Source organism: Apus apus, chromosome 28 (genome assembly GCF_020740795.1).
Source record: "Apus apus isolate bApuApu2 chromosome 28, bApuApu2.pri.cur, whole genome shotgun sequence".
Taxonomy (NCBI): domain Eukaryota; kingdom Metazoa; phylum Chordata; class Aves; order Apodiformes; family Apodidae; genus Apus; species Apus apus.
This window is the reverse complement of record NC_067309.1, coordinates 915,939-938,257: the sequence shown is the minus strand read 5'-3', so window position 1 is coordinate 938,257 and position 22,319 is coordinate 915,939. Positions and strand designations below refer to the sequence as shown.

Genomic DNA, 22,319 nt, shown 5'->3' with positions numbered 1-22,319 from the left:
GGATGTCAGTGGATCTGGGGGACAATGACACTGGGTGGCAGTGGGGGGGGGGTGACATGGGGGGGTGGTTGGAGGGGGACACTGGGGTTGGCAGGGGGGGACAGGGGATGACACTGGGTGGGGGGGGGGGGGGCTGTGCCCCCCACTGACCAGCCTGTCCCCTCCCCTGCCCCCTCCCCAGGAACCCCTCCCTCAAACAGCAGCTCTTCTCCTACGCCATCCTGGGCTTCGCCCTCTCGGAGGCCATGGGGCTCTTCTGCCTCATGGTGGCCTTTCTCATCCTCTTCGCCATGTGACAGAGCTGGTGGCATCCATGGGGACAGAGGTGGCACCCTGGGGGGGCAGGGGGGAGCCCCGACCCCCACCCCACATGGGCAGGAGGGGAATAAAGACGGTTCCGTAACATTGAAGGTTCTCAGCTCCTCTTGTCTCCTTGGTGGCCCCATCCTGGGTCATAGAATCATGGATCCATGGAATGGGTGGGGTTGGAGGGACCTCCAAGCCCCTCCCCAGCTTTCCTGGAGCCCCTTCAGGCACTGGAAGCTGCTCCAAGGTCTCCCTGGAGCCTTCTCCTCTCCAGGCTGGACACCCCAACTCTCCCAGCCTGTCCCTGGGCTCTGGACTGTCCTGGTGTCAGTGTCCCTGGCTCACGGGTGTCCCAGTGTCCCCATGTCCCAGTGTTGGGCTGTCCCAGTGACCTGGTGTCCCTGTGTCCCGGGCTCAGGGCTTTCCTGGTGTCCCTGTGGCCTGGACTCTGGACTGTCCCGGTGTCCCCATGTCCTGGGCTCAGGGTTATCCCACTGTCCTCGTGTCCTGGGATCAGGGCTATCCTGGTGTCCCGGGTTTAGGGGTGTCCCCGTGTCCCTATGTCCCTGTGTACCCCCATGTCCCCGTGTCCCGGTGTCTCCATGTCCCCGTGTGCCCCCATGTCTCTGTGTCCCCATATCCCCATGTCCCCCCAATGTCCCCATGTCCCTCTGTCCCCCCATGTCCCCACAATGTCCCCATATCCCCAATGTCCCCATGTCCCCGTGTCCCCATGTCTCTCCATGTCCCTGTGTCCCCCAATGTCCCCATGTGCCCCCATATCCCAATGTCCCCATGTCCCCCCATGTCCCTGTGTCCCCCAATATCCCCCCAATGTCCCCATATCCCCAATGTCCCCGTGTCCCCATGTCCCCCCATGTCCCCGTGTCCCCCAGTGTCCCCATGACCCCCAATGTCCCCCCATGTCTTTGTGTCCCCCAATGTCCCCATGTCCCCCCAATGTCTCCATATCCCCAATGTCCCCCAATGTCCCCATGTCCCTGTGTCCCCCAGTGTCCCCATGTCCCCCCATGTCCCCAATGTCCCCATGTCCCTCCATATCCCTGTGTCCCCCAATGTCCCCATGTCCCCCCGTGTCCCCCCAATGTCCCCATATCCCCAATGTCCCCATGTCCCTCCATGTCCCTGTGTCCCCCAATGTCCCCATGTCCCCCCGTGTCCCCCCAATGTCCCCATATCCCCAATGTCCCCATGTTCCTCCATGTCCCTGTTTCCCCCAATGTCCCCATGTCCCCCCATGTCCCCATATCCCCAATGTCCCCGTGTCCCGCAATGTCCCCCCAATGTCCCCATGTCCCCGTCTCGCTGTCCCCGCAGGCCAGAGCGCCCCTCGTGCGGCCGCTCTATCCCCCGGGCCCCTCCCTGCTCCCCCCCAACCTCCTAAACCCCGCCCCCCCACCCCTAAACCCCGCCCCCCCACCCCTAAACCCCGCCCCCCCCGGGTACCGTTCCCTCGTGTCAAATCTCGCGAGAGTCGGGAGGGAGCGGGAGGTTGGGGGGGGGGGCGAGGCAGCTCAGCGTGAGGCCCCGGCGGCGGCGGCGCGGCCCGGCCCTCCCTCCTCCCTCAGGTAACCGGTATCCCCGGGGCTCCCCGGGCTGGGGAGGGCGGCGGGAGAGCCCCGGGGGAGCCCCGGGAAATGTGGGGAGGGGGTTTTGGTTGGGGGGGTCACACGACTCAGCGGGGAGCCCCGGCCAACCAACCCCCCCCCCCCCCCCAACTCTCCCCGAGTTTTCGTGAGGGCTCCGCCACGCCCCGCCCCTCCGCTGATTGGCGGGAGCTTGCGGCCAATCGGATCGCCGCGAGGAGCTGAGTGGCGGGCGGCTTGGCCAATGGTGGCTTAGAGGGGAGGTTAAACCCCGCCCCGAATGGGCGGGGCTAATGGAAGGAGCGAGGGGCCCCGGGCGGTGCCTGAGGGGGGAGCCCGGAGGCGGCGAAGTGGGAGGGGGGGTGTGAGGGAACCCGGGGAAATGGGGGGGTCTGGGGGGCTTGGAGTGGAAGTTTGGGGGGATCAGTGGGATAAGGGGTGTCAGGAGTCTGGGGGGGGTGGGCTCTGAGTGGTGGTCTGGGGAGAGACAGCTGAGGGAGGGGGCGGGGGGGCGGCCCGGGGGATGTGAGGGGGTTTCAGGGGTTGCAAAGAAGGGGTGGGGAGTTTTGGGGGGGTTGTAGGTATCGGGGTTTAAGGGGAGGGGGGGGGTCTGGGAATGAGAAGGTGAGGAGAGAGCCCTGGAGAGGTTTCTGGGGGGTCTGGAGGGGCTGTGGATGGGGTGGGGGGTCTTTGGAAGTGGAGAGGAGTTGGGGGGAGGGTCTTTGGAAGTGGAGAGGAGTTGGGGTGGGGTGGGGGGGCCTTTGGAGGCTGTAGATGTGGGACAACCTTCGGTGTGCAGCTTGTGGGGGGACCCTGAAGTGGGGTGTCCTGTGGGATGGCACATATGGGGGTCCTGGGGGGACCCTGTGAGGTGGGGGGGGGGTGTGTGTGGGGGAAACCCCTTTACTCGGGCCTCTCTCGCCCTCTGGATGAAGAGGGGCTCAGTGTGGTGGCTTTTCGAGGGCAACTGGGAAGGATCCAGGTCTGGGAGGGGTGTCCCAGAGCCAAGGAAATGTGGAAAAGGGGTAGAGGGGGGAACAAAGTGCAGGCTTTGGGGGGTCCTGGGGGGGGATCAGTGACTCTCACAGCTCCGAGTAAAGCAACACAGGCAAACAGCAGGAATTGGAGAATGGAATCGTGTCTTCCTGAGTTTGAAACTGGTTCATTCTTCCTGGGGGAGCTTAAACTTCCCAGAGCCTGTGGGAGCAGGGGGGGGTTTCCTCGTGCACTTACCTAGAGCTGTCAAATCGTTGCCTCCCAGTAGCTCCAGGAGCAGGTCTCAAAGTTGGTTCTTTCCTTCTGCCAGAAGTGTTGGTGCTGAGACCCTCACCCTTGCTTAACAGAAACCTAAATCAGCTGGTTCTGGTGTGAGATAAAACATCCATGACAGCAAAACCTCCTTGTTCTGCTCAGTGTGCTCTTTCTGCCTCTTTGTGGCCTCTTCTTGACCAAGTCCCCTCGTTATCTTGATGAATTCAGCACCTCTTTCCCAGCTCAGGTCCCTCCAAAGACCACATTTCAGTCTTAACCTTGAGGAATCCAACTTTAAAAGTGTCACTGAAACTTTGGGCACTTCTCAGTTTATTTTTCCTTGCTTCCCTGTGCCTTGGGAAGTGACTTTTTTCACCCCCCCAGGTTTGGTCTGAAGGGTCGTTTGGTTCTTTGCAAGCAACTTTTTAGAAGAGTTGTCACCAAACTGCAGTCATTTCTGGAGGGGAATTTGGCAAGACTTCTCAAGCACTGGTTTGGTGGCTTGAACTGGGCTTTTCTCATGGAAACTGGGAATAACTTTGGATGTGGAGATGAAGCTTCAACAACCACATTCTCCTTTGGAAAACGAGCAAGGTTAATGACTCCACATTTCCTTCAGGTGGGAGCTCATCTTCACCTTCTGGGACACCAGTGGAGTAATTAATCTTGCTAATTCCAGTCACTTTGTGGGATGAAGGGCTTGTTTGCCAAAAGAAAGTGGGATCAGGGGGTGGGAACAGCTCCTTGGCTACTCCTCCCTGAAGTTTGTCACTGTTCTCTGAGTCTTTCTGATCCTACAACTTGGTTGGGAATTAAGACTGTTTTAAGTAGCTGGTAAACCTCTGAAAACTTGAAAAATGCAGCCATGAATTCCCTTAATTCCATGCCAATCCTTTGGGATTGCCTAATTGCAGTATGTTAATCATTTCCTCTCCCTTTTGGTGCTGCCCTGTCCTGTAACTGTTGAAAAAAGGGATCATTCTCATCTCCACCTCCCTGAGCCAAACTGGGCACCCAGTTCCTTTCATCTTGCCTTGACAGTCGATCCCTCCAGCTGCTTAAATCTCTTTTTTTCCTGAATCCTTCCCACTCTGCCCACATCCTGCTCCCAAATAACTGGGAATTGAAGGGGGTTTTCCTGGAGATTGGGTCTTTCCCTCTTCAACCTCCATCTCCTTGGGTTATAAGATTTGCAGGAACTTTGTCAAGACATTAAACCTTTCACTGGTCGTTTTGGCTTTGACACTAACTCAGCTCTCCCCTGTTGAGGGGAGTTTCTGACCTTAGTTTTGACTTGTTCTCCCTCATCTTTTGGTTTCCTCAAGGTTCCTTATTTTCCAGCCTTTCCCACTGTGTGTACTTAGTGCTGTGATTTTTTTTCCCTCTGATTTGTGGAGCTGTCAGGTGAAAATGAGCATATTCTGAGTCCTTCTGGAAGACTCTCAGCCCACCTTGGTGGGCTGCAAGGGTTATTGTTCTTCTTAAGCTGCTTGGTGGGACTGTTGTGGGTCTGAGTTGGCTTGAAAGTGCTGCACAATCTGTGTGGCATCACGGGGATGGGGATGGAATTGCTGTGAGGGTATCATGGAATGGTTTGGGTTGGAGGGTGCTTCAAGATCATCTAGATCCAACCCCCTGCATGGGCAGGGACACCTCCCACCAGCCCAGGCTGCTCCAAGCCCCATCCAACCTGCCCTTCAACACCCCCAGGGATGGGGCAGCCACAGCTGCCCTGGCCCAGGCTCTCCCCACCCTCCCAGCCAACAAGTTCCTCCTCATCTCCAACCTCCATCTCCCCACTGCCAGTTTCAAGCCCTTCCCCCTGCTCCCATCCCTCCTGCCCTTGGCCCAAGTCCCTCCCCAGCTTTCCTGGAGCCCCTTCAGCCACTGGAAGCTGCTCCAAGGTCTCCCTGGAGCCTTCTCCTCTCCAGGCTGGACACCCCAACTCTCCCAGCCTGGCTCCAGAGCAGAGCTGCTCCAGCCCTCCCATCATCTCCGGGGCCTCCTCTGGCCTCTCCCCACCAGCTCTGTGTCCTCCCTGTGTTGGGGGCTCCAGAACTGGCCCCAGTTCTCCATAGGGAGGGAGAAAAACACCCCCAGGTGGAGCCTCAGGGGGGTCTGGCCCTGCTGGGACATGATCAGGGCCTGGCCCAGGCTGCCCAGGGCAGGGGTGAGGTCCCCATTTCTGGAGGGGTTCAACAAACCTATAGATGTGGCACCTGGGTACATGGTTTAGTTGTCCTGGTGAGGTGGGGTTGATGGTTAGACTTGATGGGTGATCTTAGAGGTCATCTCCAACCTCAATGATTGGATGATTCTGTCCAGAAATAAAAGGATGTGGCTTAAAAGAATTAAAACTCATTCATATCTTTATTCCCATCTCTTCCAAAACCCTTTGAAGCCCAACTGGAGGAGGTGCTGCCTGTGAGGGATGTTCTCAGGGTGGATGAGAAGGTTCTCTGAAGCAGGCAGGAGATTTCCTTTGGCTCTTTTGAAAGACGGGGAAGTTTGAGCGAGGGAACTCCAGAAGGGATGACTTGAGGGGAAGGAACCAAACCCTCTTCCACCTTCCTGGACCTCTCTGAAGGCTCCACCAGCTGCATGTGATGAGGCAGGAGGAACTGGAGTGGGGTGGGGGGCAGCCAGGCCACCTCCTCTCCTGCCTTTTTTGGGGTGGCAGCAGTTCCCAAATGGTTCAATAAACCACCCTGGGCTCTTGGCAACCCCTGTGGGGCTTGTGTTAGTTTTGTGCAGCATGTGTGAGTAGAGGAACCTTGGGTTGGATTTGGTTTTGGCCTCATTTTCTGCTGCATCACTTGGGATGTTGTTCCTGTTTGCTGTGATTGACCCTTCTGACTTTCTTGGGGCCTTTTTTTATTCCCCCTTTTCCACTCCTAGCACTGAGGGTTGAGGCCAGAGTGCCCAAAACCACCTCTCACCAGTCACTTACACCCAGTTCTGATGTGTTTTCTCCCAGGGTTTCCTCTCAAAATGCCTTTTATGTCACAGATCTTCAGCACTGGGGACCTGTTGCTTCCTGGAAGTTCATTTATTTATATCTTTATTTCCACTTTTAAATTAATTCTGCTTCTTGATTTTTGGTTGCAAGGAACTTGTAATACAGCAGGTGAAGGGTGAGCAGAGGTGGGAGCAAGGGTTCCTCCAGAGAGCAGAAGTGGTTTCTGTTGGGTGCAGAGATGGGAAGGAAGCAGGTTATGGAGACCACAAGGTTTATAGCAGGAGTCTGGGGCTGATTGAGGTGGTTCTGTGGCACCAGCCCTCCTCTGAGCAAGGTTGTGAGATGATGTCATGGGGAGCAGAGACCTTGGAGGACATCAGGATTCCAGAGGAGGCCCCGGAGATGATGGGAGGGCTGGAGCAGCTCTGCTCTGGAGCCAGGCTGGGAGAGTTGGGGTGTCCAGCCTGGAGAGGAGAAGGCTCCAGGGAGACCTTGGAGCAGCTTCCAGTGCCTGAAGGGGCTCCAGGAAAGCTGGGGAGGGGCTTGGGCCAAGGGCAGGAGGGATGGGAGCAGGGGGAAGGGCTTGGAACTGGCAGTGGGGAGATGGAGGTTGGAGATGAGGAGGAACTTGTTGGCTGGGAGGGTGGGGAGAGCCTGGGCCAGGGCAGCTGTGGCTGCCCCATCCCTGGGGGTGTTGAAGGGCAGGTTGGATGGGGCTTGGAGCAGCCTGGGCTGGTGGGAGGTGTTCCTGCCCATGCAGGGGGTGGGATCTACATGATCTTTAAGGTCCCTCCAACCCAAACCATTCCATGATTCCATGATTCTATTGTCACACCATTGTGATCGTGCAAGGCCTACAGTCATAGAATTTAGCTCATGGGATGGTTTGGGTTGGAAGGGACCTTCAAGCCCACCCAGATGATCCCACTAGATGATCTTCAAGGTGCTACTCCGTCCCTGGGAGTGTTCCAGGTATCTACTATGGGGCTTGGAGCAGCCTGGGCTGGTGGGAGGTGTCCCTGCCCATGCAGGAGGTGGGACTGGCTGATTTTTAAGCTCCCTCCAAACCAAACCAGTCTGGGAATCCATGATTTTCCTCCCTTTCTCCCAAAACAAACATCTCTCAAGTCCTTGGGTAGGAACCGCACGTTGGGCCTGGAGTTGAGCTGTGTGTGAAGCTGCAGAGTTCACTCCTCCCCTGCTTTCAGCAGAGCTTGTGCAGAGCTTATTTTTTTCTGAACTTCTGGAGAACGTTTTCAGGCCTGACTGGCAGGGAGCTCCTGGATCCAATTGTTACTATTTAAAATAATAATAATAATACTAATAAAAAAGCAGCCCTTCAGTGTGTGAAGGACTTGGCTGGATGTGGACTTGGCAGCTGTTAGGGACTAAGCAAGGCCCAAAGGAGGGTGTTTATACTGGGATAACAAACCATTCCAGGCTGACTTACCCCCTTTAGCTCCTTCCAAAGTGAGTAAAGCAGAGTGGGAGCAGAACATGGTTTTTGGGTTTGGTGCCAGAAACCTCGTGGTTGTGCTGAGTCTGCTGGGATGAAGGGGGAAAAAAAATCTTCTAGTCACTCCACAGATGATACTTGTAATTATTGAAGGTCCTCATGTAAAAATAGGGCTTTCTTCTGGAGGTGCAGCTGGTTGTGGCCATGGCTGAAGGTGCTGGAGGTCCTTCAAGATTTGCCAGGGGGGTTGGAGAAGCTGAAGGAGGTGGTGGTGTGTGGGGAGGGAAAGCTTGGCCAGTTCATCTCCTCGCAGGGAAATGTCAGGTTTTCTTCTACCCTGTGATGTTCTCCCTGCAGCAGGGTCTGAAGGTGGCCTTGGCAGCTCCTGGGGGCTGTTCTTCTCCTCTTCCTGCTCCAGGAATATTCCTGTAGGTTTCCGAGTATTTGTAAAACAGAGCAGAAGAAGATGAGATCCAGAGGCAGGTTGTCACCAGGGGTGACCACAGCTGGGTGTCATTTTCCTGGGCTGCTGGATCCTGAAAACATGAAGGCAAAGACTGAGCTGAGCAGCCTGCAGTGTGGGGTGGATTTTTCATGGAATCATGGAATGGTTTGGGTTGGAGGGACCTTCAAGATCATCTAGATCCCACCCCCTGCATGGGCAGGGACACCTCCCACCAGCCCAGGCTGCTCCAAGCCCCATCCAACCTGCCCTTCAACACCCCCAGGGATGGGGCAGCCACAGCTTCCCTGGGCAAGTATCAAAGATAGTGGCTTGAAACGGGCAGTGGGGAGATGGAGGTTGGAGATGAGGAGGAACTTGTTGGCTGGGAGGGTGGGGAGAGCCTGGGCCAGGGCAGCTGTGGCTGCCCCATCCCTGGGGGTGTTGAAGGGCAGGTTGGATGGGGCTTGGAGCAGCCTGGGCTGGTGGGAGGTGTCCCTGCCCATGCAGGGGGTGGGATCTAGATGCTCTTTAGCTCATGGGATGGTTTGGGTTGGAAGGGACCTTCAAGCCCACCCAGCTGATCCCACTAGATGATCTTTAAGGTGGCTGCTTCATCCCTGAAGTGTTCCAGGTATCTACTATGGGGCTTGGAGCAGCCTGGGCTGGTGGGAGGTGTCCCTGTCCATGCAGGGGAGGTGAGACTAGATGATCTTTAAGGTCCCTTCCAGCCTGAACCATTCCATAATTTACTTTGAAAGAAATGACCCTAGCATAGAGGCTTGGGTGCTCCCAGAAAGTTCCTTGTGTTTTCAGAGAGGTCCTGGAGCAACCAATGGATGCTGAACCAGGCCTGGGCTTTGCTGCCTGTGACAGTGTTGAGCTGGGATGCTGGAGTTGATGGGACCTGGTTTGGTGTTCCCATCAAATCTAGGTGCTGGTGAGTCCTCAGGCTCTCTGCATGGATGGGGTCTTGCCCTTTTGTCCCTCCCTTGTGTCTTGGTGTAGATACCTTGAGGACACCCTGTGGAGTCCATCTTTCCTCCAGAAACTCGGGGGAAAAAGCACAGTTTGGTCTATGAGGGATTTAGAGGTTGTTTCTCTCCATCTTCTTGCCTGGAGAAGCTGCTGTCTTGCTGGTTTATGTTGGATTGTCTCTCAAGGCTTTGAGACCCTTTGGAGAGATCCTTTTCATCTAGAAATCTGTGACTTGGTACCTCAGGAGAACCCTTGCCTGCCTTCAAGCATGTTTGGCCAAGCTGTGGCTGCTTCAGAGATGTTTGGCATGGATCAGTTGACATGGGTATTCCAGGAGGAGCAGCTGCTTCTCTCTCAGGCCTCAGTGAGAGGAGGAACAGGAAGACTCCCCCTCTTAATCCATCAAATCTGACCTCTCACACCTCAGAAACACCAAACCCAGGAAGTTCTCTGAAGGCATCTTCACACCAGTGTCCCTCAGCTCCATGTTGGAGAGCCAGAAGGACCTTCTGAAGACACTTCAGAGCTTCTTGCAGTTGGTCTCCCTTGCTTTTTTTTTCTCCATAGGTTTAAAAATAACCACCCCCTGTGTCCTTCTCTCTGGCAGCCCTGTGGCCTGGCTGGGGCCCAGCAGTGCTGAGGTGACACCAGCTTTTCTCTCAACACCTTGTTCTGAAGTTGGAGGCCAGGCCAGATCTGATCTGGAGGCTGGCCAAGGTGAGGAGGCTCTTGGAGCTTCTAGAACAGGTTTTTATCCTGCCAGACCCTGGTGTGGAGGTGACATGAACAAATGGCACCTTTTGTTGTTGTTGTTGTTATGGTTACACTAAATTTGTTGCTGTTTGTAGGAGGGTGATGACCAGAGTTGGTTGTGGAGTTGGGAGAACTGGTGGAAGCTGGGCTGGGAGAAGCCTTCTGGCTGCTTGGAGCTCCAAGCCAAAGGGGGTTGTTGCTCTAACTGCAGGGAAAAGGTGGTCTCAGTGAAGTCTCCCATGGCTGATGGTGGTTTGGGGCCCTCCAAGGGACATCCCATGGTTTGAGGCCCATGTTATTCCTTCTGCTGGACAGGACACTGACAATTCCTCCCTGTCACATCACTCACACAGCCAGAGGAGCAGTGACTCCTCTTTCTGGCTGTAGCTTCATGTGAGGTTTGACCCTTCTCCTGAAGCTCGTGGAAATTCTCTTTCCAACCAGGCTGTGAATTAGCTCCTGTGGGAGCAGAGCAGCGTTTTGGGGCAGTTTAGGGCCAGATGTCAGTCATGTAGGAAAGGTTCATCTTCTGACCACAGCAGCTCAGCTCGTTGGGGTGGGGAAGCTCCAGAGCTCTTATAAGGTGAGTGAGAGCTCAGGGTGTAGCTCATCTCTGGTGTTGTCAAGGTGATGGTATCTCAACTATTTCATGGAACCTTAGGATGGTTTAGGTTGGAGGGAGCTTAAAGTCATCCAGTCCCACCCCCTGCATGGGCAGGGACACCTCCCACCAACCCAGGCTGCTCCAAGCCCCATCCAACCTGCCATTCAGCACCCCCAGGGATGGGGCAGCCACAGCTTCCCTGGCCCAGGCTCTCCCCACCCTCCCAGCCAACAAGTTCCTCCTCATCTCCAACCTCCATCTCCCCACTGCCAGTTCCAAGCCCTTCCCCCTGCTCCCATCCCTCCTGCCCTTGGCCCAAGCCCCTCCCCAGCTTTCCTGGAGCCCCTTCAGGCACTGGAAGCTGCTCCAAGGTCTCCCTGGAGCCTTCTCCTCTCCAGGCTGGACACCCCAACTCTCCCAGCCTGGCTCCAGAGCAGAGCTGCTCCAGCCCTCCCATCATCTCCGGGGCCTCCTCTGGCCTCTCTCCAACAGCTCCATGTCCTCCTTGTCTTGGGGGCTCCAGAACTGGCCCCAGCAGAAAGGGAAAGAGGTTGGTTGCAACCAAAAACCAAACTGCTTTTTGGGAAGGATGAGATTAAGGAGGTCATTTCCACCCCACCAGCCAAACGAGGAGGAAGTACCAGGCACTGCCCCAGGCTCTCAAAAATAGTAAGAGATTTCCCACTCAAATACAAGGAAGGAAGCATGTTGCTTTGAGACTGTTCCAGGAAAGGCTCTTTATTCTTTTTCTAAGTGCAGTCATTAGCAGGTCTCTGCCTCCAGCTTCCTGAGCATCGGGATGAACCTCCAGCACTCACAGCTCTGAGGAGGTTGGGATCAGCAGGGTCAGGGAAGCAGCTGAGCCCAGAAAACATGTGGGAAGAAAACCTGGAGCTTCCACAGCACCAGGGTTGGTGACAGTAGGAGTCCGGGCTAGTGGGAACTGCATGGAGTTCACCAAGGGCAAGGTTCTGCCCATGGGTGGGGGTGATGCTGAGGAGAAGCACAGGTTGGGGGGCAGAAGGGCTGGAGAGCAGCCCTGAGGAGAAGGAGCTGGGGGTGAGGGTGGAGGAGAAGGAGCTGGGGGTGAGGGTGGAGGAGAAGGAGCTGGGGGTGAGGGTGGAGGAGAAGGAGCTGGGGTGAGGGTGGAGGAGAAGGAGCTGGGGGTGAGGGTGGAGGAGAAGGAGCTGGGGGTGAGGGTGGAGGAGAAGGAGCTGGGGTGAGGGTGGAGGAGAAGGAGCTGGGGTGAGGGTGGAGGAGAAGGAGCTGGGGGTGAGGGTGGAGGAGAAGGAGCTGGGGTGAGGGTGGAGGAGAAGGAGCTGGGGGTGAGGGTGGAGGAGAAGCTCCACATGTGCCGTCACCGTGCGCTGGAGCCCAGAAACCCCCCGTGTCCTGGGCTGTGTCACCAGGAGTGTGACCAGCAGGGCCAGGGAGGGGATTGTCCCCTCTGCTCTGCTGGGACCCCCTGGAGAACTGGGGCCAGTTCTGGAGCCCCCAACACAGGAAGGACACGGAGCTGTTGGAGAGAGGCCAGAGGAGGCCCCGGAGATGATGGGAGGGCTGGAGCAGCTCTGCTCTGGAGCCAGGCTGGGAGAGTTGGGGTGTCCAGCCTGGAGAGGAGAAGGCTCCAGGGAGACCTTGGAGCAGCTTCCAGTGGCTGAAGGGCCTCCAGGAAAGCTGAGGAGGAACTTGGGCCAAGGGCAGGGAGGGAGAGGACAAGGGGGGATGGATTAAAACTGGAAGAGGGAGATTGAGGTGAGACATGAGGAAGGAATTCTTGAGTGTGAGGGTGGTGAGACCCTGGCCCAGGTTGCCCAGGGAAGCTGTGGCTGCCCCATCCCTGGGGGTGTTGAAGGGCAGGTTGGATGGGGCTTGGAGCAGCCTGGGCTGGTGGGAGGTGTCCCTGCCCATGCAGGGGTGGGATCTGGATGACTTTAAGGTCCCTCCTGCCCAAACCGTTCCCTGCTTCTATGATTGCACAATTCCCACTCCCAGTGGCAATTACAGATTCTGCTCCAGTCCACCTGCAATCCTGTATTTTCTCCTCTAGGAAGCTGTCTCCTAGAGCATGAATTCTGTGCAACCATCTATAATAATCTAGTTTATTGTGCTTTTGTCTCTCTTTCCCAGCAGCAGCGGGTACTGCCTGTCCTTGGGGCTTGGGCTGGTATCTTGAGCACCATTTGTGTTTGAAGAGCCTTGTTTGTGTCTCAGCTTGGGTTGTAAATGTTCTTGGCAGGGCTCCCAGGTCTCAGCAAAAGTTCCCCAAATGGATCTGGGGTGGCCTTGCGACTCATTAGTCTCTGAGAATTAATCCCATGTAGCTCAGTCTCATCCAAAAAGTGAACTCCTTGCTCAGTTTTACCTTTTACTGGTTGTGCTGGGAGGGGGAGAGCAGTGAGGAGCACAGTGGCTGGATCAAGGAGAGAAGCTCCCTCTGCTCTAGGTGTGGTGGCAGCCTCACAATATTCCCTCCTGTGGACTATTTTTGGGGGGAAATCTGGGGATTATTCCAAGAACACCCTTTCTGAGCTAGTTCTGCCCTTGGCTCTGTGATTTTCATAGGTTCCCAGACTGGTTTGGGTTGGAAGGGACCTTCAAGATCATCTAGATCCAATCTCCCTGCATGAGCAGAGACACCTCCCACCAGCCCAGGTTTCTCCAAGCCCCATCCAACCTGGCCTGGAACATTTCCAGGGAAAAAAATTGGAGGAACACCTCCAAAATCTGCAGCCCTCCCTGGATCCTCCACCCTTCTTGGAAACTATTTAACAGCCTGGGACAACTTGCAAACAGGTTTGGGATTGGTGGGGTTTTTTTGTGCTGCCTGGTGGTGAGAAGACATCTCAGCTTGAGCTGCACCTTTGGACTTGTTCCTGCACGCCTGGGGCTGGTGGCTGGGATGGGATTTACACCTGGCTGAGAAGGGTGGTTTGGCATTTGGGAGAGTAGAACAGTTACTGTCTGTGTGCCAGGCCGTGGCTTGTGGTGACACACAACAGGGAGGTGGCACTGAACCATCTGGCTGTCTCCTTGGTGCTTGCAGGTGGCATCACCCCCCTCAGATGAACTCCCTCCCCCTGGAGCCCCTGGTTAAGAGCCTTTTTGGGGTGCTGGGTGCCACAGGCACCACCCTGTTAGCACCCATCCTGACACCCAGGCAGGGATCCTGTGGGATCCATCTGCTTTTTGCTCTTGGCAGACTTGGAAAACTGCTGCTGAAATTCCCTCCGTTGCCCCTTTTCACAGCCCCCCAGGGACTGTTTGTTTTTCTAGAGGCTGCAGAAACAAGGGCTGAGAGAACCTGGTGGGAAACTGAAGCTTTTGCCTGAAAACCTGAAAAATAACAAACTCAGGGCCCAGACACAATATGGGGCGAGGGGGGCTGGATTGTACCTTCAGGCATCTGCTCTCCTGCTGGGAACCAACTGCCAACCTTCTCTTCCCTCACATGCAGTTCCCCAAGTGTCTCCTTTCTCTTCAGGTCCCCATCTCCAGCAATTTCCCTTCTTTGACTCGTTTCTCAGCTTGTTCTTCACTCAGGTCTTCCCAGACCTGTAAATCTTCACAGGAGAGACACTTCATAGAGTCAGAGAATCATGGGATGGGTTGGGTTGGAGGGACCTTAAAGATCATCTATATCCAACCCCCTGCATGGGCAGGGACACCTCCCACCAGCCCAGGCTGCTCCAAGCCCCATATTAGATACCTGGAACACTCCCAGGGATGGGACAAACACCTTCAAGATCATCTAGTGGGATCATCTGGGTGGTCTTGAAGGTCCCCTCCAACCCAAACCATCCCAGGAGCTAAAGAGCATCTAGATCCCACCCCCTGCATGGGCAGGGACACCTCCCACCAGCCCAGGCTGCTCCAAGCCCCATCCAACCTGCCATTCAACACCCCCAGGGATGGGGCAGCCACAGCTTCCCTGGGCAACCTGTTCCAGTGTCTCACCACCAGAATTTCCTCCTCATGTCCAACCTAAATCTCCCCTCTTCCAGTTTTAGTCCGTCCCCCCTTGTCCTCTCCCTACAAGCTCTTTTCAAAAGTCACTTTGTTTTTGTTGTCTCTTCTTCCCAGCCTATTTTTAGGAGGTGGCTCCACAGCTCTTTTGGGTTTGTTTCATGCTTGGTGCAACCTCCAGCTTGAATCTTGTGGTCATAGTCATGTCAAGTTTATCCTTAGGATTTATAGGGATAAAGCAGAAACGTCCTTGGACTGGGATACCAGTCAGGGTGTCCGTGCTGTGCTGGGGAGCTATGCTGGGCAACTGGGAGCAGAACAATTTTTGGCATTCATTGGGATCCAAAGGATTTCAGCTTGTCTTGCAAGGCAGATGCAAGAGTGTTGGGCAGCAGCATTCCTGCAGCAACCACAGTCACATGCAAGGACAACAATAGGACCTTATTTTTAGATCTTCTTTTTCATACCAACTCAATCCCCCAACGCTCGGCAGAGTCAACGACAGGGGAGTTTCTTCCATCCTATCACTGAGGTTGAAGGAAGAAGGGGGTTGTTTTCAGTGGGAATTTGAGGGGATGCAGGAATAAAAATGTCTTGCAGTTGGTGGGAGATGTGAGGATCCCAGTGTTGGGTGAAGGTATCAGAGGTGGCTGCTTGTAGAAGGTCAGGAGACCCAGCAAGGTCCTCAGAGGGGCCAAGGGGCCATCAGGTCTCCTTGTGGTTGCTTGTGACTTCATAGAGCCATGGGGTGGGTTGGGTTGGAGGGACCTTAGAGATCATCTAGATCCAAACCCCCCCTGCATGGGCAGGGACACCTCCCACCAGGCCAGGCTGCTCCAAGCCCACCCAACCTGCCCTTAGATGCTTCTAGGGATGGGGCAGCCACAGCTTCCCTGGGCAACCTGTTCCAGTGTCTCACCACCAGAATTTCCTCTTCATGTCCAACCTAAATCTCCCACTTCCAGTTTTAATCCGTCCCCCCTTGTCCTTTCACTCCCTGCCCTTGGCCCAAGTCCCTCCCCAGCTTCCCACGGCCCATAAATCCCAAACACACTTTTGAAAACCTTCATCCTGCTTCTCCTGCCTCTTCCTAAACTGTTTCCAAATGGAAGTTTTTTACAATGGGTTCCATGAGGTGCCAACTCACATCCTGGGGGAAAATCCCTTTCAGGAAGGCTGGTCTTTCATTGCTGTTGTTGATCCATGTAATATGTCTTAATTCCTTTTCAGGGAGTTAAAATATTACCCCTCAGTGTCTGTCTAGACTAAGATAACGGGCTTCTTTTTTTATCTTAATGGCTTCGTTAACATGTTTTGGGACCACTTGAGTTTATGGGCTGATTTACCAGGGGGAAAGTAGCATATGGGCTGACTTGGAATATCTGCAGGAGGAATTAAACTCTTAAAAAAGTGCAAATGCTGATTATTGAGGTGAGCAAAAGCAGCTTATTCCCAGAGCAGTGTCCCAGTCAGGTTCTTCACCGTAAACAGAGGTTCAGAGAATCAATCATAGAATATGCTGAGCTGGAAGGAACTCATCAGGATCATCAAGTCCAACTCCTGCCCCTGTCTGCCCTTCTCTGCCCTTCTCCAACAGCTCCATGTCCTTCTTGTGTTGAGGGCTCCAGAGCTGGACACAGTACTCCAGGTGCAGCCTCACCAGCATCTTCCAGAACATCCAGTTGAGAAGTGTGTGGAGCTTCAGATCCCTAAAATGGTGGGGGTTGGGAAGGGGGGGTTGTTCATCTCCTCCAACTTCCAGTGTGCTTTGTCATCACTTAATTGCCAAAGGCTTGTCCAGCTCCAGCTGTGGCCTTGCACAGTTCCTTGGCAAGACCCTTCTCTTCTCTCTACCCCTTCCATGGTGTAGAAGGAGGCCCAGGGAAGATCTCAGCTGTTGGTGACATCTCTTCCAGTGTTGGCTCTGGTGCTGCTGGTAAAACTCTTCACTTCCACCAGTCCCTTGGCTGGGACTTGCCTAGATAAGGGATCCTCCCAGCTCCCTTTGGGGTGCAGGTGCTTCTGTCCACACCAGGCATTGCAACCAGGTCAGGTAAAACATGATTGTAAATATATTTGACCTGAAGTAATAGGTCAGTCTTCTGAAAAGTGGAGAAAACCTTCTGGCAGGTTTAAACTTTAAGAGGACAAAACAGTTCAAAAGTGGTGCCTTAGAACCATGGAGTGGGTTGGGTTGGGATGGACCTTCAAGCTCATCCAGTCCCACCCCCTGCACGGGCAGGGACACCTCCCACCAGCCCAGGCTGCTCCAAGCCCCATCCAACCTGCCCTTCATCACCCCCAGGGATGGGGCAGCCACAGCTTCCCTGGCCCAGGCTCTCCCCACCCTCCCAGCCAACAAGTTCCTCCTCATCTCCAACCTCCATCTCCCCACTGCCAGTTTCAAGCCCTTCCCCCTGGGCCCATCCCTCCTGCCCTTGGCCCAAGCCCCTCCCCAGCTTTCCTGGAGCCCCTTCAGGCACTGGAAGCTGCTCCAAGGTCTCCCTGGAGCCTTCTCCTCTCCAGGCTGGACACCCCAACTCTCCCAGCCTGGCTCCAGAGCAGAGCTGCTCCAGCCCTCCCATCATCTCCAGGGCCTCCTCTGGCCTCTCTCCAGCAGCTTCATGTCCTTCCTGTGTTGGGGGCTCCAGAACTGGCCCCAGTTCTCCACAGGGATGGAGAAAAACACCCCTAGGTTGGAGGGAGCACAGTCTATTCAGGTTGAAAACATCTCTTCAGGTTTCCATGGGGCTCCAGCTGCTTGTCAAGCTCTGCTGACAGGATTTTGAAGCCCACTTCAATCATCAGGCTGCATTTCTTTCCTTCCCCTTTTGCTGGTTTCCAACATGCTAAAAATCATCAAAATGGTGAAATACTGTCCCAGGGCTGTAGGAAGAGGAATGAGAATGTGTTCCCAGTATCCAATCATCTGCTTCTTCTGCCTGTTCTTAAGAATTGAATTTATTGAAGCAATTTCTCCTGACTAAATGTGATATAAATCTGAGCACACGTATGTACATACCAGTCATATTCTGTTGTGAACGAGCAGCTCAATCTTTCTTTAAAGAATGAGTGAATGTTCCTGACATTTTGCAAGATCAAGTCAACTCAGGGGTTTGGGGGTTGTTTGGGTGGTTGTTTTGGTTTCTTTTTTTTGCAGTGTGTTGGGTCTGATTTTTTTTTTTAATAGAGCTGCTTTGTTGTGCTATCAGAAGGAGCTGGCAGGCAGCCTGGAATGCCAGTGGGTTTTTTGGTTTGTTTTCCTGCTCTCCATTTCACTTAGTGTTGTCCAAGGCTGGGGAGTGACAGCTGATCCGTTTCTTTCATTTCTCAAATAGCTTTTCTTGGGCTTGGAAAGGAGAAAAGATGAGGGAGAGAGAGACCCTGAAGTTCTGCACCTTGGTAGAGGCAAGTGAAGTGTCAGCAGGAAGGACAGATCTCTGACCTGTGTTAAGTGAACAAGCCCAGGGTTGGCTGCCCTGGGAAGTGCAGGATTCTCCTTCCAGCATCATTAAGCCGAGTGTTTAACCACAAGATTTGTTTGCTGATGAAATAAAGGCATCCTCAAACCTCATCCCACGCAGGAGGGTGATGGAAACAATCCTCAAACACTTCCAGCTCCAGCCTGCCCGGGCCAGTGAGGGACATTTCATAGAATCCCAGAATGGTGAAGGTTGGAAGGGACCTTAGAGATCATCAGGTTCCAACCTCCTTGCTATCAGCAGGGACACCTCCCACCAGCCCAGGCTGCACAAGCCTCATCCAACCTGACCTTGAATACCTCCAGAGATGGGGCATCCACAGCCTCCCTGGGCAACCTATTCCAGCACCTTCCTACCCTCATGGTGAAGAATTTCTTCCTCCTGTCTAACCTAAATCTCCCCTCTTTCAGTTTAAAACCATCACCCCTTCTCCTCTCACTGCCCTCTCTGGTGAGGGTTCAACTGTCCTTTAAAGTTTGGTGGCTTTGCTGCTGTCTCAGGATCACTGCTCTGAACTTGGAGCTGCTCCATCACTTGCTGACTGCTGAGTGTCCTGCTGGACTGGCACAGGGTTTGTGACTCTTGTGGGTGGTTGGAGAACAGACTAAAAAGTGATGATCTGGGTTCCCTTTGTGGAGCAGTTCACCAGTGGGCCTGGCTGGGAGAACTCGGAGGAGGTTCAAGCTCTGCTGTGGGTTGAGGCCTCCAGGAAAGCTGGGGAGGGGCTTGGGCCAAGGGCAGGAGGGATGGGAGCAGGGGGAAGGGCTTGGAACTGGCAGTGGGGAGATGGAGGTTGGAGATGAGGAGGAACTTGTTGGCTGGGAGGGTGGGGAGAGCCTGGGCCAGGGCAGCTGTGGCTGCCCCATCCCTGGGGGTGTTGAAGGGCAGGTTGGATGGGGCTTGGAGCAGCCTGGGCTGGTGGGAGGTGTCCCTGCCCATGCAGGGGGTGGGATCTAGATGGTCTAGAAGGTTCCTCCAACCCAAACCAGTCTGTGATTCTGTGAAGATTGTAAGTTCAGGACGATATGAAGAGCCCTGTCTTTTGAATGTGTCCTCACTCAGACTCATCTTGCTTCCTCTGTCCCCATGTCACCTCAAGACTGGTCTTCTCCAGGGTTTAATATTCCAACACTGAGCTGCTGTCCTTCCTGTCATTCCACCCTTCTGTTCTCCAAGCCCCACATCACTTCGGGAGGCTTCTCTGGGGGTTGTGGTGGTGGGTGGGTGTTCCTGACCACCTTTATTATTCTTCTTGTCCTCTGCCAGGGAGCATTTTGGCTGCCTGCCTGTTCCATTTGGGAGAGGGGGCTGTTGATCCTTGGTGAGTGTTTGCAGAAACCCTGGGCTTTTCCTTCATAAATCCAAACAGATTCCAGCGTTGTGGATGTTTCTCCCCCTTTCCGCGGGAGGAAAACTGGCAGCTCCTTTCCTTGGAGCTTTTGGTTCTTGCTGTTGTGAGCTCGGGGTGGGGAATCCCCCCATTCTTGGAGCTACACATTTTAGCTTCATGCTGCTGTTAATATGAAAAGATCTAATTTTTCATACTAAACAATCAATTGATTTCTCTGTCTGCTCCATCAAAGCAAAAAGGGGACTTCGGTAGCACACACGCTCACCCTCTGCTGCTGCCTCGGGTTCTTGGAGCACTTTCTCATCTAACTCCTAAAAATAAGTCTCCCCACCCTCTGGCTGCTGCTCAGTGTGTGTGTGTGTGTGCAGGAAGGGCTGGAAAATGCCAAAATCCAACCAGAAGATCCCGTGGCCTTGGGCCCCGTCCTGCTTTCGTTTCTGCTCTTGGCTAGAGGAAACTTGACGTGCTTGGCCCAAGCCAAGAGCAGGACTTGGAGCTGCCTCCTCACTTGGTGACTGCTGAGTGTCCTGCTGGACTGGCAGAGGGTTTGTGACTCTTGTGGGTGGTTTGAGAACGAGACTAAAAAGTGATGATCTGGGTTCCCTGTGTGGACCAGTTCACCAGTGCTCCTGGCTGGGAGGACTCGGAGGAGGTTCAAGCTCTGCTGTGGGTTGAGGCCTCCAAGAAAGCTGGGGAGGGACTTGGGCCAAGGGCAGGAGGGATGGGAGCAGGGGGAAGGGCTTGAAACTGGCAGTGGGGAGATGGAGGTTAGAGATGAGGAAGAACTTGTTGTCTGGGAGGGTGGGGAGAGCCTGGGCCAGGGCAGCTGTGGCTGCCCCATCCCTGGGGGTGTTGAAGGGCAGGTTGGATGGGGCTTGGAGCAGCCTGGGCTGGTGGGAGGTGTCCCTGCCCATGCAGGGGGCTGGATCTAGATGGTCTTCAGCTCATGGGATGGTTTGGGTTGGAAGGGACCTTCAAGCCCACCCAGCTGATCCCACTAGATGATCTCTAATGTGTTTGCCCCATCCCTGAAGTGTTCCAGGTATCTGCTATGGGGCTTGGAGCAGCCTGGGCTGGTGGGAGGTGTCCCTGCCCATGCAGGGGGTGGGACTGGAAGATCTTGAAGCTCCCTCCAGCCCAACCCATTCCATGATTCTCTGATCCTCTGAAGAGATGCTGGAAGCCCCACCACCACATTCCCACACTAAACCCCCTGAAGAGCCATTTGCTTTATTACAGCTTTTAAAAACCCTCCTCTCCAAGTAGCAGCGGGGGACAGGAAAGGGAGCTGATCCTTCTCCAGTTGGAGGTGGTGGGGCTTCCTTTCTTTACTCTGATACTTTATTCATAAGAACAGCTCCACTTGGAGCATAACAGGACTGAGGGTTTCGTTATCCTTAGCTGGAATCTGTGACAAACAACCCCTGCCACCAGCCTTGTAGTTTACCCACTAGGGAGCCAGATTATTGCCTTGTAAAACGGAGCCCCACTCCTATAATCCCTTAATTAATTAAATGACAAATTTGAGCTCTCTCCCATTGAAAATATAACTCGTGGATAGAGAGGACTTGGATTTATTTGATGGCTTCTTGCTTGTGATTTATTTATTATTTATTTATTTATTTATTTTCCTGGAGGTTGTCACTGTCTTTGCTTGTGTCCCTGCCCTTCCTCCACAGCCTCCAGCTGGAGGATGTTTTCCTTGGTCTCTGCTGTGTCAGATGGTGCTTTGGAAGGGATTGAGCCATGTCCCCATCTTGCAGGTGGTGACAGGGAGATGCAGGAAGCCCCTTGGTCCTCTAGGGAATTGGTGGTGGGGTTGGGTGGGAGCCCAGGTGTGGAAACCTGCTCCTTTGGTCGCTGGTGTCTCAGTGTCAGGGTTCCCTGTGCTCGGAATGAATGTGAAAAACCCTCTAAAAGTCTTAATTTTTTCTTATTTAACAGCTCCGTGTTGTGTTGGGGGCTCCAGAACTGGCCCCAGTTCTCCAGGGGGGCCATCAGAGCAGAGGGGACAATCCCCTCCCTGGCCCTGCTGGTCACACTCCTGCTGACACAGCCCAGGACACGGGGGGTTTCTGGGCTCCAGCGCACGGTGCCGGCCCATGTGGAGCTTCTCCTCCACCATCACCCCAGCTCCTTCTCCTCAGGGCTGCTCTCCAGCCATTCTCCACCCAACCCACGATCCATTCTCAACCCAATCCTTGGCATCACCACCCATGTCTCACCAGGAGAGTCCCACCAGAGCACAGCCCAGCAGCAGATCTCCCTTTTCCCCTCCCCGATGGATCCCACCCTCGCGCCGCACGGCTTCTCCTTTGGATATTTTGAATTTTTGGGGCTTATTTAACAATTTCCTCCTCTCTCCTCTCTCCCCAGCTCAGCTCAGCTGCATGAAATATGGGAGACGACAGGCCGTTTGTGTGCAGTGCCCCCGGCTGTGGACAGGTACCTTCACAAGATACTTTATTGTCCCCGTGTCGACGTGAATCAAAAGTGGCTTTTTTATCACTTGAGGCAAAGAGTTTAAAGCCGGTTTTTTTACGTGATCACTGGAGGGAATCAGATCAGAGGATTTTGCAGTGTGTAAATCCAGGTTATGAGCCAAGTGCAGGCACTCCAAAATAATGAAACCTGCCTCCTTATTCTGCTGGTGTTTTCCAAGGAAAACGTGCTGAGCTCCTGGTAATGTTTGCTGGGAACGTTGCTCATCTTCCTCCTCTCTCAGGAAAGGGCAGAGATTCCTTCTCCTTGGGGATGAAGGAGCTGCTGGAGGATATTCTGGGAACGTGACAGTGGATGGGTCGTGTTCTGTGAACCCCAAAGTCTGGTTTGGGTCATTTTTGAGTTTTTGGTCATTTTTCCTTCAGGGAGTTGGCAGAACTTTTGGTGGCTTTCCTAGGGAAACCATTCTTTGGATATACAACCTTTCTCCTGGGCTCACCTGCTTGGGAATCCCACCTTTCCATGGTGTTTTCCTTAGTCTGGGCACTGTAACTGGGACTTCCCCAAATCCCAGTTGAGGGTCTCGCCGCTCACGCGCCGTATCCCTGGGAGGAACTGGGGGATTGTGGAATTCCTGCTGGGATTGTAAAAAGAGCTGTTAGAAACCAGAGCGTCTGTCCAGGGAGAAGTGAATTTTCTCTCTTCTGAAGCGTTTGAACCTC

At 54.4% G+C, this 22,319-nt stretch overlaps 1 protein-coding gene across 4 annotated transcripts in view; it reads left to right on the top strand.

Annotated features, from left to right (window-relative positions):
* Positions 1-1,814: 1,814 nt before the first annotated feature.
* LOC127395025 (cyclic AMP-dependent transcription factor ATF-7) overlaps positions 1,815-22,319 on the top strand; it is a 76,216-nt gene continuing 55,711 nt past the window's right edge. For all 4 annotated transcript variants that reach the window (XR_007891710.1, XR_007891711.1, XM_051641423.1 and 1 more), the window contains exons 1-2: positions 1,815-1,895; positions 21,532-21,600. Coding sequence is in view for 2 of the 4 variants with exons in the window: in XM_051641423.1 (XP_051497383.1) it covers positions 21,553-21,600 (48 nt within the window). In the remaining 2 variants the exon portion in view is untranslated. The remainder of the gene's footprint in view (positions 1,896-21,531; positions 21,601-22,319) is intronic.